This window comes from Magallana gigas, chromosome 2, assembly GCF_963853765.1.
Source record: "Magallana gigas chromosome 2, xbMagGiga1.1, whole genome shotgun sequence".
NCBI lineage: Eukaryota > Metazoa > Mollusca > Bivalvia > Ostreida > Ostreidae > Magallana > Magallana gigas.
The window spans coordinates 1,847,104-1,863,157 of NC_088854.1; the positions used below are offsets into that span (position 1 = coordinate 1,847,104).

At 42.4% G+C, this 16,054-nt stretch overlaps 1 protein-coding gene across 7 annotated transcripts in view; it reads left to right on the plus strand.

Moving 5' to 3' along the window:
• Positions 1–16,054, plus strand: part of LOC105346877 (pericentriolar material 1 protein) — a 29,138-nt gene that overhangs the window by 9,879 nt on the left and 3,205 nt on the right. For 6 of the 7 annotated variants that reach the window (XM_066074458.1, XM_066074461.1, XM_066074463.1 and 3 more), the window contains 20 exons: positions 92–316; positions 1,461–1,584; positions 1,822–1,969; positions 4,391–4,568; positions 4,849–4,976; positions 5,223–5,396; positions 5,594–5,637; positions 5,954–6,140; positions 6,235–6,859; positions 6,953–7,017; positions 7,170–7,359; positions 7,473–7,713; positions 7,846–7,947; positions 8,041–8,232; positions 8,728–8,892; positions 9,167–9,402; positions 10,899–11,037; positions 11,226–11,375; positions 14,132–14,265; positions 15,416–15,698. In XM_066074458.1, the coding sequence (XP_065930530.1) occupies positions 92–316; positions 1,461–1,584; positions 1,822–1,969; positions 4,391–4,568; positions 4,849–4,976; positions 5,223–5,396; positions 5,594–5,637; positions 5,954–6,140; positions 6,235–6,859; positions 6,953–7,017; positions 7,170–7,359; positions 7,473–7,713; positions 7,846–7,947; positions 8,041–8,232; positions 8,728–8,892; positions 9,167–9,402; positions 10,899–11,037; positions 11,226–11,375; positions 14,132–14,265; positions 15,416–15,698 (3,730 nt within the window). The remainder of the gene's footprint in view (positions 1–91; positions 317–1,460; positions 1,585–1,821; positions 1,970–4,390; positions 4,569–4,848; positions 4,977–5,222; positions 5,397–5,593; positions 5,638–5,953; positions 6,141–6,234; positions 6,860–6,952; positions 7,018–7,169; positions 7,360–7,472; positions 7,714–7,845; positions 7,948–8,040; positions 8,233–8,727; positions 8,893–9,166; positions 9,403–10,898; positions 11,038–11,225; positions 11,376–14,131; positions 14,266–15,415; positions 15,699–16,054) is intronic. The other variant, XM_066074462.1, reaches the window with a different exon arrangement.

The window sequence follows — 16,054 nt, forward strand, 5'->3', positions numbered from 1 at the left end:
TGATATTAAAAAATGTGCATATTTGTTAAAAGTCCATTGTATATCTTTTATACTTGGTGAAACACAAAGCAATGTTTTTATTTGACAACAGGAAACTGAAAGCTGCCAAGGAGAAGTTAAAGCAGCTTCAGGGGATTGTGTCTCTGGTTCAGCATAACCCAGACACGACCGAAGGATTCCCCGAGGGATTTCAAGAGAGTATGGCTGAACTAGCTGCTGCCGCCAACGCCGCTGTGCAAGAAGTTCCGCAACGCTTCACTGAGCAGGATGACAAAAATGAAGCCAGTGAGGGGGAGGTGCCTAACGAAGCAGAAAGGCAAGTTCTGTAGGGGAACCATTAAAGTAGTCCGAGTATCGCACTACGTCATAATACGGATTTTACAATATTGGTTCGACTTTTACAAAGCGTTTTTGATACCCGGTATTGATTTTGCTCTACATCGATGTTGTAAACAATGGCAATAATAAGCAATTAGAACGGTAATATATGTATTCTATCATAATGAGAGATAGAAATGATTAATGTTGAGAAACTCGATTCTGTTAAAGTAAAATGAAAAACAAAGTTTCTGATTAACCAGGATCTCAGGTATGCTTATATCTTCTTTGTCTTTAGTTTAGAGCTTATAGCGTGAAAAGTAATCCGTCAACATATGATTTATTTTACCAAATCTTTTTTCTAAGATGTCAATCTATAGAATAACCACCATGAATTTAAGTTTGAGTCCATAAAATAGTAAAAAAATTACCAAACGCGATACTAGCATTGCATTTTTTGTATTCTTTTTTGATACATCAGGTACATAAAGCGTACTTACTTACAAAAATTTGTGCAAAATTATTGATGAGATATGGCTTAAATAAATATTTATACTCTATTTTGTATGTTCAGTTCTAATTTTCCCAAAATTGGTAATTATTTTTAGGAAAAACGGACGTCTGGCAAATTTCATAATTGTCAATAATTTTCGCAAGGGGGTACACCCTTCTGAGAGGTGATAACAAACAAACTAGCATGTAAACATACATATTTTCTTTTGTATATGTATTGCTAGAATGTATATTTATCATTTAAAGCTAAGGTTTTAATGATTGAGCCCATTATTGCCGAGTATAGGACTACCTTAAGTGGAGGGTTGTGTTTGCGTTCGTGAATATTCATGTACAAGCATCTCACAGAGTGTGATAGGGAGAGAAGAATTGTTTGTAAAGGATTGACTTGTTTATTGTAGACTTATCATATTTAGTGGGAACCATGTTGGGCAAAAATTGATTATTCAATAGATTAGCCTTAGATTTGATTCTGTATATCTCTATATATACCTATACACAGACATGTTAGCATAATACCGTATTTAGAAATGTTTTGATTTTACTCAAGCTGCTACGCTCCAGAAATGCTAGATAGAGTTCTTGGCCAAATTCACTGTATATGACCCAGTTTTTTCCTCTGTTTGCAGGGATTCCTTCTATGAAGCCAAGATGCAAGAACAGCTTCAGGAGTTGGAGCAGCTGAGGGATGAGAGACACAAGTTACTGGCCATCCAGCAGGAGTTACAGTCCCTGCACGACCGGTTCTCAGTGGTAAGATCTCTGTCAGGCAGCCCCGCCACGGGAGAAACAAAGCAGTATGAAGCTCTATCTGTAAGAGCACATACAGACTGTATATTGTCATCATCGTGTAGCCATGATGTCTAAATTAGTAAAATAAAAGCCTTTTTTTGTACAATTTAAAGAACATTACATGTATGATTTACAGTAACATTAGAAAACATTGAAAAAGGACTTGATTGATTCCCATTGGTTGATTCTTTTATCAAGGAGAGAGAGGAGGGACAAGATGGAGAGGAAGAAGAGACTGAGGTGAAGAGGAAGACTCGTAAACCTGTGGACACAACCGAGACTTCAGCAGGCCCAACAGAGGAAGTCAGCAGTGAGCGGACTCGTACCAGTGTACCTGTTGTCACATGTAAGTCTTTACACCTACAGTAGTGCCCCTGTCATCACATGTTGGCTAACACACACTAACCAGTGTCATGATATAGCCACACCAGTGTTTATGTACATTGGCTAACACACACTAACCAGTGTCATGATATAGCCACACCAGTGTTTCTGTATGTTGGCTAACACACACTAACCAGTGTCATGATATAGCCACACCAGTGTTTCTGTGTGTTGGCTAACACACACTAACCACTGTCATGATACAGCCACATCAGTGTTTACATGTATGTATGTTAGCTTACACACACTAACCAGTGTCATGATATAGCCACACCAGTGTTTCTGTACATTGGCTAACACACACTAACAAGTGTCATGATATAGCCACACCAGTGTTTCTGTGTGTTGGCTAACACACACTAACCAGTGTCATGATATAGCCACACCAGTGTTTCTGTATGTTGGCTAACACACACTAACCAGTGTCATGATAAAGCCACACCAGTGTTTCTGTGTGTTGTCTAACACACACTAACCAGTGTCATGATATAGCCACACCAGTGTTTCTGTATGTTGGCTAACACACACTAACCAGTGTCATGATATAGCCACACCAGTGTTTCTGTGTGTTGTCTAACACACACTAACCAGTGTCATGATATAGCCACACCAGTGTTTCTGTGTGTTGTCTAACACACACTAACCAGTGTCATGATATAGAGACACCAGTGTTTCTGTATGTTGGCTAACACACACTAACCAGTGTCATGATATAGCCACACCAGTGTTTCTGTATGTTGGCTAACACACACTAACCAGTGTCATGATATAGCCACACCAGTGTTTCTGTATGTTGGCTAACACACACTAACCAGTGTCATGATATAGCCACACCAGTGTTTCTGTGTGTTGGCTAACACACACTAACCAGTGTCATGATATAGCCACACCAGTGTTTCTGTGTTGAACAGGTTCTAGCATTGAATAGCTTGAATCTAAAGTATGTGAGAGTGTGACTTTGAATATGCTTCATGAATGTAAATAATCTGATTATCAGGGTTGGAAATTCACCAAAAATAGCAGCCAGCCACAGGGCTGGCTACTTTAAAAAGTTACCAGCCCTGCCCAAAATCTGCCAGTCCTGATAAAAAAGTTCATTATAATGAATGAACTATACATAAAGCTTAATATTTACATCTGTAACACAGGCCCCTCGAAATCTTTAACTTTTACAAGTATTTGAAACCATATCTAAACATAACCCAAAGAATGCTTATTATTAAGTATGACATGCTTAAAAATATTAAACTATTTATCTACATGTACATGTACTATATAATTATAAACCCTCTTTTAGAAGCCAGCTAACAATGTCATGATCATGAACTTTCTAAACAATTTCAAAGATTGACAATAATATGATATCAAATATTGAAAGGGATTAAATTAAAACAACTGTAAATAAATGTGATAAAAATTTATTTATACGGTCAGATGCACTCCTTTTAACTTCTAATTGTGTTTTGGTCTCACAACACTATTTTTCTGTAGGTTCAAAATATCATGGTCAAAGCAAAATAATTCCAGATTTCTCGTTTGTTTTGAGGTGTTTTCTGCCAGTGACAGGGCTATATTTTCAATGAGATAAAAACGGTTAAAACGCATATTTTCCGCTTTTGTAAAAATACGAGGTAACTTGATATTCTTATGCCAATTACTTGCACAGGGGATGAAAATGCTTGTACTTGATTTTCAACCACATGAGTAACTTTGATGTCTCCGAGTAAACTTGTGTCTTTGTGTTTATTTGCTACTAAATCGTTTATGAATTATTGTTTTAAATGTTGTAAAGGGAGATTTAAAATCAACTACCCACATCTAAATATGCGTAATTTTGGTCAGAATATATAGTAAAATATAATAGTGGTGTACAACCTATTCACCCTCGACATTGTTTACAATAGAGCTTCCCATGTGTTTCAACTGTAAATCGGCATCTTTTGTTTTGGTTGTATACTTTTTTTCCCCTTAGCGTCAATCAAGGAACGCTTTTTGGGAATCAACAAACTCAAAAACTTGCGCATCATCTAGCATGTTGCTTCTATTGCAATAGTGCCGAACAAAATTGTATTGCGAATACTGGTTGGCTATAATAATCATTCAGACCAATGAGCGAATAGATTACAACTTGTAGAGCTTACCTAATTCTCAAAGAAACCTAACAACCGACATTGTCTGTACTTTTTGTGAATGAGGTAAATAACTTAAAATAGAAATTGTCGGTTTTAAATTAGGAACTGGCTATTAAAATTAGCCCGACCGCCGGGCTGTCTTTTGAAGTTTCGCCCCCGCCCGCCTAAGAAACAGACCGTCTCGGGCAGTCGGGCGGGCTCTTATTTCCAACCCTGTGATTATCCATATATGCATGTACATTTTACTCCAGTTTCGTCCAATGATGAGGTGTACGGGAAGATGAGGAAGCAGCGGATGCTGAGGGAGGAGTTACGTCAGAAGAAGAGGGAGTTGGAAGCCATCATGAAGAAGGACGGCAGCCGTAAACAGTACGGCAAGAACCAGGACAATCAGAGCGACACCGTCTCCTACACCACCGACGCATTCGGGTCAGCACCGCCAAACATTCTAACATTCTAACTATTAAGTTGTAACATGGCTTTGATAAGAGATTGATTTGATTTATTTTCACTAACAAAATTGTTAATTTGAAGCTTTATTTTACTTAATCCAATATAAAATGTAAAAATGTATGTACATTGCATTTATTGATCGAAGTATTTCTTAGTCCTCAAACTATCTCTTTTTATAAGATGAAATATAATGGTATCACTTCAATTCATGGATGTGACATTTTATAACTAAACAACCAATGCTTGATGTCTTTAGAGTAAGTGCCAGTGCTGACGCTACCATGGCGACCTGGGGGGGTTCTACGGTGGACAATCTGGAGAGTATCACAGAGGATGACGATGGTCAGCGGGGAGGGACGAACATGGAGGAGGAGGAGGATGACGGTAAGCTTGTCAGTCTGTGGGCCGTGAGAATCTTGACGATTTATGTGACAAAACATTGATGCAGGCTCTCTAGTGCCATTTATATTTGATTCCAGCTTTTTGTAATGTGTCATGTATCATTGTTAATTTACAGCCCACAATTATCTAAAAAGAAGAAACATTTTCTAAAATGTATCTAAGTTGGGTATTAGATATTATACTGGACTTGATATTGTTGATTGATTACTAGTTGTTATACTTGAACAGGATTTCCCAGTGACGGTATCTTACAAGTGGAAGAGGAGGAGGAGGAGAATGACTCAGACAATAACACATACACCATAGAGAACGACATCCGACAGCGACGTCAGGCCCGCCAACAGCAGAGGAAGAAGAGGAAGGCCAAACCACAGACCTTCCCCCGCTCCAGGGACGCCAGAGGTAACAGCACTCACAGGACCAAGTAATCTGAAGTACTGAGTGATCAGAAACCGAAATAATGAACATAAAGTAGTATAAATGTTACCTAATGTTAGCTACTGTTCAATATACATGGATATATGTACTGATATGAGAATAACCTTCTATACAATAGACAAATTAGACATGTACATGTATATATTCTTGCTGATTTTCAGGTGCCCGACCCAAGTCCTACCGCAGCAGTCGAGTCAGACAAGAGGTAAGTTAGTTAGGCTGTGTCTTAAGAGATTATTCAAACTCAAAAAAAAATTCTTTTATTTCATTTTTGAAAGAAAAGAGAAAAGGATATCTAAACTTTCTCCTCATTTTTTTTTTTAAATAAATGTACCATATATAAATTGTTTTGAAAATAATTGTATGCAGTAGAAAACCCACTAAAGATTTTGAGATGATACTGAACCTTATACCCAGTGAAGACTTTTATTTTGGCAATTGTCATTTCTACATGCCATTGGATGGAGTGCAACATTCTTTTCATTATCAACAGAAATGATGATACTTCCTTAACTTTACAGAATTACCGAGCTCCAGAGGACATCATCCAGGATGATGAGGAGAATCCTACCCCCATGTCATCCCCTGGGGGAGGGGCCTACGATAATCTACAACAGCAGCTAGAGAGGACGGCCAGCCTGTGTCAAAACCTATTGTCTACTCAGAGTGGTGGGATGATGCAACAACCCAATGCTGCAGGTACGCCAGGTAAAATAGCAGTCAGCAATTATGGTCTTAGAACAAGTACAAGTTTTTGGTGTCTGTAGAAACAGAAATAGATGCGATTTGTTGTTTATTTCAGGCCTGGGTCTGGGATTCCCCTACCCCAATGCTCTACAACAGCAGTTACAGCAGCAGCAGCTGATGCTGACCCTGAACCAGTGTCTACAGCAGATCACCATGCAGCAACTGGAGATGCAGAACATGCAGCGACAGATGCAGAACCTGTCTCTTCTGTATGAACCTGTAGACCTAGACCCAAGCCTGCCCGCCCTACAGGCACCTCCAGAAGAACCCTTGAGGTACAGGTCCCACACATCCCTACCCTCGGGCCTAGACTCCAGGGGCCTGACCCCCAATGCTTCAGGAGGCTTTAATTTCCAGCCTCGATTGTCGGCCAGGTCTTTCCCCAGCAGAAGCAATGAAAATCTGTTGTTAGGGGAGGCAGTAGGAGGGGAGGGGATCAGAGAGGTGTTCGCATCAGATGTTGCTGACCAGAGCAACGTAGAGCAACACAGGAGAGGGGTACGCAACAAAAGTAGTTCTGTAGGACAGTACAGTGCCGACAGGAGTGTCAAACGGAAGACATCCAGCATGTCGGACCGTTCCCGGAGGCAGAACTCCCAGGCTCAACAAACCAGCTTCTCCGAAAGTCCCGATGTAGTACCACCTTTAAACTTGCAGGAAATACTCAGAAGAAAGAAAATGTAAGCCAGCTGATAGATCATGATCGTGGAGTGTCTGATATTCTTTTGATTTTTGATGTTTCTGTTTTCATTTTCATTATCATTTTTTTGTAGACAAGGCCAAAATACCCAGAGTGAATGGTCCACAATGTCTCTAGCCTCAAGTAAACACGAATCAGGTCATCTTTCTACTTAAACTTTTTATTATGCACTGTTTTAAAATGAATGTGTGTAATACTGAATTAAAGCTCACATCATTTTTACATACAATTAATATGCAATACTAATGTAAAGCTCTTGCCATTTCTACATGAATCCCTGTTGTTGACAGGTTTGGATGGTAGTCCTGACGCTGCCACTAGAAGGCAGAGGGGGCGGGGTGCTGTGGACAGGGAGTACCGTCCAGGTCTGAGTGCGGGGATCAGCGGGGCAGGGTTCCAACTGGAGAACAGCAGCATGGCCAGCTCTGTGTCCAACCGACTCCAGGCTGACAGTAGGGCGCCGGACAGTCTGGACGGCAGGTCAGATACAGACAGGCTTACATTACTGTGTCATTGAAGATAACCATACCAGAGAAATTTTGATGTATTTATTGCTGTGTAACAGTTTTTGGTAGTATATGTTTTGGTTACAGGTACACCACAGAACAGACTGACTTTTCCCTGTTTGAGACATTGAGAGAATCCATCTACTCTGAAGTAGCCACACTGATCTCTCAGAATGAGAACCGGCCACACTTCCTGATCGAGCTGTTCCGAGAGCTGCAGGGGCTGAGCTCTGATTATCTCCGTCAACGAGTCCTGTACAGCATTCGGGACATCGTCAACAAACAGCTGACGGAGCAAGCCAGCGCTAACACCTCTGTCATGGAAGCAGTGAGTCAATCCCTCTCTTCCTTTACTGTTTGGGGTGGATTTAAGATCATGATGAATTGATGCATGAAGATATATTGATGTAATTTTTAGGATATAAGGATATTGTCTAATTGTTGTGGTGATAACTTGCAGCCTCCCCCTGCCTGGATGAATGCCCAGTCATTGTATAACTACACTGCCTCAGAGCTCACCCCGAGTGAAAGCATGGTCACTGATGAAGAAGAGGATGTAGGGGTAAGAATTCAATAATTACAAGAGTACAGTAAGAAGTTTCCTTTATGAAGCTAGAAATGCTGATTATTTCACATGTTGATTTGTGTGTGATAGGCGAGAGCTAGGACTGAATCGTCACGGAACACTCAGTCCATGCTGAGGAGGGGTCACTCGCTCCATAACAACCCGTTTGATTATGAGGAGAATGCGGACAATGACAGCTCTCTCTCCACCCCCTCTAACAGCTACTGGGACAGTCCCTTCGCTCAGGACTCCCTGGGAGAAACCGTCATACATCTTGACAAGGTAGGTTTTTTCATCTTATTTACTATAAATTCTTTATTTTACGCGAGTACTTAATTCCGCAATTCCACTTTTTGTATCAAATTGTGAGATAATAAAATGGCGAACACTGAATTTTTTTTATAATTTCTAATTAGAATTAGGAATCTACAGTAAATGTTTATAAACATGTTTCAAAATAGTAAATATATCTTGGTATGTGATGGTAACAAACTTTAACCAATACTTTAAACTTTCTTTAATTCACATGTGGGAAAATTTCATGATGTTTACAAGAGCCTTGTTATCCCAAATATTTCTCACTGCAAACCAGTCATTAAATGTCTCTGGTATATTATTATCTAGATTAATCAAATCTTTATCACAAAAATTAGCCTTGAATCAAAGTTGGTTTACAATATATAGAAATTCATAGTGAAGAAAAATTGTACCATTGTATGGAAGTATTAAATAGATAAAATATTTATGGATGTGAAATGACGTCCCTGTACTTTTTAGGCCTTAAAGAGAATGAGGGAGTATGATAAGAAAATAGCTGAGGGTGAGGCTAAGGCCCGGGCCCTGACCCAGCAAAGAGAGCTGAGGGAGATGGGCAGGGAGACTGAGGCCACCAGCAGCTCGGCCGTGGACCAGGGCAGTGATAGCTCATTCTCCTCCATGTCTGTAAGTCACCAACTCACATCTACTTGTAGTACAAACAAACTAGGGTTAATTAAGTGGTTTTAGAGATAAATATGTAGTCATAATTATTTATAATATATATACATATATGAATGAATAAAACATGATGATATCTGCAAAGAATTGTGTATGAAAAACCCCACATATTGACAAATTTAAAGGTGTATTGTTAAAAACAATCTTCAATCTTACTATGTAGTTGAGCATTGATCAGAGACTGTATTGTAACTGACATGACCTTGATTATATTTTCCAGTACCCTAAGATAGACACCCAGCAGCTGGACCAGCAGATCAAGGGCATCATGAAAGAGGTGATCCCGGTCATCAAAGAGAACATGGATAGTGTGTGCTCCACCCAGCTACTGGCCTACATCAAGCGCCTGGTGCTGTCCCTGGCCAGGCAGGGCGAGGTCTCCCAGTACTCGCGCTTCTTCAGCAACCAGATGTCCTCCACCCTGCAGGACACGCTGGCCAAATACGAGGGCAGAAAGTAAGACAATCTGACAAAATATAAGGGCAGAAAGTATGACAATCTGACAAAATATAAGGGCAGAAAGTATGACAATCTGATCAAATGCCAGGGCAGAAAGTATGACAATCTGATCAAATGCCAGGGCAGAAAGTAAGACAATCTGACAAAATACGAGGGCAGAAAGTAAGACAATCTGACAAAATACGAGGGCAGAAAGTAAGACAATCTGACAAAATATAAGGGCAGAAAGTATGACAATCTGATCAAATGCCAGGGCAGAAAGTATGACAATCTGATCAAATGCCAGGGCAGAAAGTAAGACAATCTGACAAAATACGAGGGCAGAAAGTAAGACAATCTGACAAAATACGAGGGCAGAAAGTAAGACAATCTGACAAAATATAAGGGCAGAAAGTAAGACAATCTGACAAAATATGAGGGCAGAAAGTATGACAATCTGACAAAATATAAGGGCAGAAAGTAAGACAATCTGACAAAATACGAGGGCAGAAAGTAAGACAATCTGACAAAATATGAGGGCAGAAAGTAAGACAATCTGACAAAATACCAGGGCCAAAAGTAAGACAATCTGACAAAATACGAGGGCAGAAAGTATGACAATCTGACAAAATACGAGGGCCGAAAGTAAGACAATCTGACAAAATACGAGGGCAGAAAGTATGACAATCTGACAAAATACGAGGGCAGAAAGTATGACAATCTGACAAAATACGAGGGCAGAAAGTATGACAATCTGACAAAATACGAGGGCCGAAAGTAAGATAATCTGACAAAATACGAGGGCAGAAAGTATGACAATCTGACAAAATACGAGGGCAGAAAGTAAGATAATCTGATCAAATGCCAGGGCAGAAAGTAAGACAATCTACTCAAATACTGTGGAATCATTAGATTTCGTGGTGGCTCAATTTTCGTGAAGTTCGTGGGTACCTCTCATCCACGAATTAATATCCTCCACGAATTATTAATTCAGTGTTATGAAGTCTCATTTCCTCTCGTAAGTATAAGAGAATACAAAAATTACGTCCCAACGAACCTGTAAAATTTAATAAATCCACGAAAATTGGCCCCCACGAATTTTAATGATTCAACAGTACCAAGACAGAAAGTAAGACAATTTGATCAAATACCAGGGCCGAAAGTAAGACACTGTGACTTTAGATGTTGGCACACTATTTTTGTGCCAAAGCAGGATGAGGATATGTTTATTTTCTTAAAATGTTATGATTAGGATTTGGAGAATCAAACCCAACATCATCATGCATTTTACATTAACAGCACTTGTGATATTACTGAGACAAAGTCTCTGCTTGTTACAAATATGATGATTAACACTGAAAAGTCATTACACATTTTCCAATATAAAAGCAAGATCTATGGTATTAGGAGATAATTTCTGGATACTGGTAATAGGCATTGTTGAGAATCGGACATTGTTAATGCTGTGTATGTGTATAACACTGTTAATGAGGCGTGGCTATGATCTGTAACAGGATGCGGCAGTGTGGGGAGGACCTGCTGGTGGACATGTCTGAGGCCCTCTTCAATGAGCTGGCCTTCTTCAAGCTGATGGAGGGGCTGGGGGAGCCGGCTAGTTACTCCGGGGAGGACGAGTATGAGTCTGCTACACAGGTCAGTTATCATTTATACTCTATATACGGAATACTCTTGAGGTTGGGAGGGGAGTGAATATCAACAGGTGTCTATATTGTAGTTGGTTGGGAGGGGAGTGAATATCAACAGGTGTCTATATTGTAGTTGCAATACTCTAATGTGGTTTGATGGTTTGCTGTAGTCAATATTTCATTCTTTAACCCCAGAATCTTGCCTACGATGATGAATCTGGAATGCAGCATTTGGTGCAGACAGATGAATCAGACACCACAGAGACAGTGACTGATGAAGAAGAGGAGACACTTAACTCCTCGGTACGGGTCAACGATCGGGAAGAGGAGGAGGAACTCGGCAAGGTACCTCACCCCACACACAACCTCAACACCTTCCCCACACACACACAACCTCACTCCACACAACCCCAACAGACATAATCTCACCTCAAACAAACTCAACCCACACTTATCTTCATCCCACACAACCTCACTCCACACAACCTCACCCGACACAATCTCACCCCACACAACCTCACTCCACACAACCTCACCCGACACAATCTCACCCCACTCAACCTCACCCGACACAATCTCACCCCACTCAACCTCACCCCACACAATCTCACCCCACTCAACCTCACCCGACACAACCTCACCCGACACAATCTCACCCGACACAATCTCACCCCACTCAACCTCACCCGACACAATCTCACCCCACTCAACCTCACCCGACACAATCTCACCCCACACAACCTCACCCCACACAATCTCACCCCACTCAACCTCACCCGACACAACCTCACCCGACACAATCTCACCCGACACAATCTCACCCCACTCAACCTCACCCGACACAATCTCACCCCATACAACCTCACCCCACACAACCTCACCCAACACAATCTCACCCGACACAATCTCACCCCACACAACCTCACCCCACACAACCTCACCCGACACAATCTCACCCCACTCAACCTCACCCGACACAATCTCACCCCACACAACCTCACCCCACACAATCTCACCCCACTCAACCTCACCCGACACAACCTCACCCCACACAACCTCACCCCACACAACCTCACCCCATACCACCTCACCCGACACAATCTACCCCACATAACCTCACCCGACACAATCTCACCCCACTCAACCTCACCCGACACAATCTCACCCCACACAACCTCACCCCACACAACCTCACCCGACACAATCTCACCCGACACAATCTCACCCCACTCAACCTCACCCGACACAATCTCACCCCATACAACCTCACCCCACACAACCTCACCCGACACAATCTCACCCCACTCAACCTCACCCGACACAATCTCACCCCACTCAACCTCACCCGACACAATCTCACCCCACTCAACCTCACCCGACACAATCTCACCCCACACAACCTCACCCCACACAATCTCACCCCACTCAACCTCACCCGACACAACCTCACCCCACACAACCTCACCCCACACAATCTCACCCCACTCAACCTCACCCGACACAATCTCACCCCACTCAACCTCACCCGACACAATCTCACCCCACACAACCTCACCCCACACAACCTCACCCGACACAATCTCACCCGACACAATCTCACCCCACTCAACCTCACCCGACACAATCTCACCCCACACAACCTCACCCCACACAATCTCACCCCATACAACCTCACCCGACACAATCTCACCCCACACAACCTCACCCGACACAATCTCACCCCACACAACCTCACCCGACACAATCTCACCCCACTCAACCTCACCCGACACAATCTCACCCGACACAATCTCACCCCACTCAACCTCACCCGACACAATCTCACCCCACACAACCTCACCCCACACAATCTCACCCCATACAACCTCACCCGACACAATCTCACCCCACACAACCTCACCCGACACAATCTCACCCCACACAACCTCACCCGACACAATCTCACCCCACTCAACCTCACCCGACACAATCTCACCCCACTCAACCTCACCCGACACAATCTCACCCCACTCAACCTCACCCGACACAACCTCACCCCACTCAACCTCACCCGACACAATCTCACCCCACTCAACCTCACCCGACACAATCTCACCCCACTCAACCTCACCCGACACAATCTCACCCCACTCAACCTCACCCGACACAATCTCACCCGACACAATCTCACCCCACACAATCTCACCCCACTCAACCTCACCCGACACAATCTCACCCCACACAACCTCACCCCACACAATCTCACCCCACTCAACCTCACCCGACACAAACTCACCCCATACAACCTCACCCCACACAATCTCACCCGACACAATCTCACCCCACTCAACCTCACCCCACTCAACCTCACCCGACACAATCTCACCCCACACAACCTCACCAGACACAATCTCACCCCACACAACCTCACCCGACACAATCTCACCCCACTCAACCTCACCCGACACAATCTCACCCGACACAATCTCACCCCACACAACCTCACCCCACACAATCTCACCCGACACAATCTCACCCCACACAATCTCACCCGACACAACCTCACCCGACACAATCTCACCCCACTCAACCTCACCCGACACAATCTCACCCCACTCAACCTCACCCGACACAATCTCACCCCATACAACCTCACCCCACACAATCTCACCCCACTCAACCTCACCCGACACAATCTCACCCCACTCAACCTCACACAACCTCACCCGACACAATCTCACCCCACACAACCTCACCCGACACAATCTCACCCCACTCAACCTCACACAACCTCACCCGACACAATCTCACCCCACTCAACCTCACCCCATACAACCTCACCCCATACAACTTTAACCCACACACAATCTTACTCCACACAACCTTACCCTACACGATCAGGTCACATAATATAACACACTGACTGAGAAAGTCTGACACTGAGGGCATGTTTTCATACTGACAAACATAGGAATCAGAATGTGCACAGTGAGATCACGAAAGACCAAAACAATGAATCAGTCTGACATTATCATGATTTCCTCAGCAGACTGACTGAAATTGCATTTAGGATGAATTACTTATTGAAATAAATATGGCTTATGTTTGGCTATTATTTTTAGGAAAGAGATGATGAGTTTGCCAATGAAGTAAGGATCCAAGATTCTGAGGATAAAGATGATGATACAGAATCACCCTACAAGAATGCTCCTGTACAAATACAGCTAGCTCCTAGTGAGACCAAGCCCTTCACAAGGTAACTCATTATATAACACCTGTACAATATCACCTACACAGATACACCGGGTAACTCATCCAATAACACCTATAAAATATCGCCTGTACAGATACAGCTAGCTTCTAGTGAGACCAAGCCCTTCACAAGGTAACTCATCATACAACACCTGTACAATATCACCTACACAGATACACCCGGTAACACATCATATAACACCTGTACAGTATCACCTGTACAGATACACCCGGTAACTCATCATACAACACCTGTACAATATCACCTGTACAGATACACCCGGTAACTCATCATACAACACCTGTACAATATCACCTGTACAGATACACCCGGTAACTCATCAAATAACACCTGCGCAGTATCACCTACACAGATACATTGGGTTACTCATCAAATAACACCTGTACAATATCACCTATACAGATACACCAGGTAACTCATCAAATAACACCTGTACAGTATCACCTGTACAGATACACCCGGTAACTCATCAAATAACACCTGTACAATATCACCTATACAGATACACCAGGTAACTCATCAAATAACACCTGTACAATATCACCTATACAGATACATTGGGTAACTCATCAAATAACACCTGCACAGTATCACCTACACAGATACATTGGGTAACTCATCAAATAACACCTGTACAGTATCACCTACACAGATACATTGGGTAACTCATCAAATAACACCTGTACAGTATCACCTACACAGATACATTGGGTAACTCATCAAATAACACCTGCACAGTATCACCTACACAGATACATTGGGTAACTCATCAAATAACACCTGTACAATATCACCTATACAGATACACCAGGTAACTCATCAAATAACACCTGTACAGTATCACCTGTACAGCTAAACCAGGTAACTCATCAAATAACACCTGTACAATATCACTTGTACAGACTTCCAACTTGTGATCTACAAAATTTTGCACTGCCTTTTACCATGGAAGTTCTGATAGCAAGGAGATTATTAAAATTCAGTTAAATCACTTGAAATGTCCTACAAGAAAGTATAAACTTTGAAGTTATCATTCAAATCCATACAGGACATAACCAGTATCTTGCAATATACATGTTTTTAATTATGTACAAGAAATTTATACAAGTCTGGCAAATTTTATCCCGGTCAGAATTGGGAGTGATGAAGATGATGAGGATGCAGATGAATCCCAGAGTGCGGACGATCCATCAGATACGGCAGTGTCCCACCTGATGGAGTGTGCCATGGAGCAGGACGGGACCGTGGATCAGGAGGGGGACGACACTCAGGACGATAACGACGACGACCAGGGGGCTCGAAATGACAGCAACACCCCACAGAAGGACATGCCCACCCCAGCCAAAGACCTGCCCACCTCAGCCAAAGACACACCCACCAAAGAACCAGCTGTCAGTCCACAGGTCAATGGACATGTAAGACACTGACTCTGTTAGGCGAAAAAAAATTTTTTAATTGGATTACGGATTTTATATTTAAAAAATTGGGTCGGTAGGTCGAAAAAAAAAAAACCTGGCAAACTTCAAAAAAATAAAATAAGTCTTATGTTTTGTTTGATTTTTTATTTACTATTCCATGTACACATGCTTAAGTGTGTCTTTGGGCCACTTTCAGGGCATTCCGAACTGCAGGTCTCACACCTCTATTGACACACGATTTACAAATTGTTCTTACAACTTCTGACACTGCTTGCCCCACAGTATGTGTGGGACAACACTGTTTCAAGGTCTTAAACGACAGTTTAATGTCATTTTTGCAAATGACAGATATG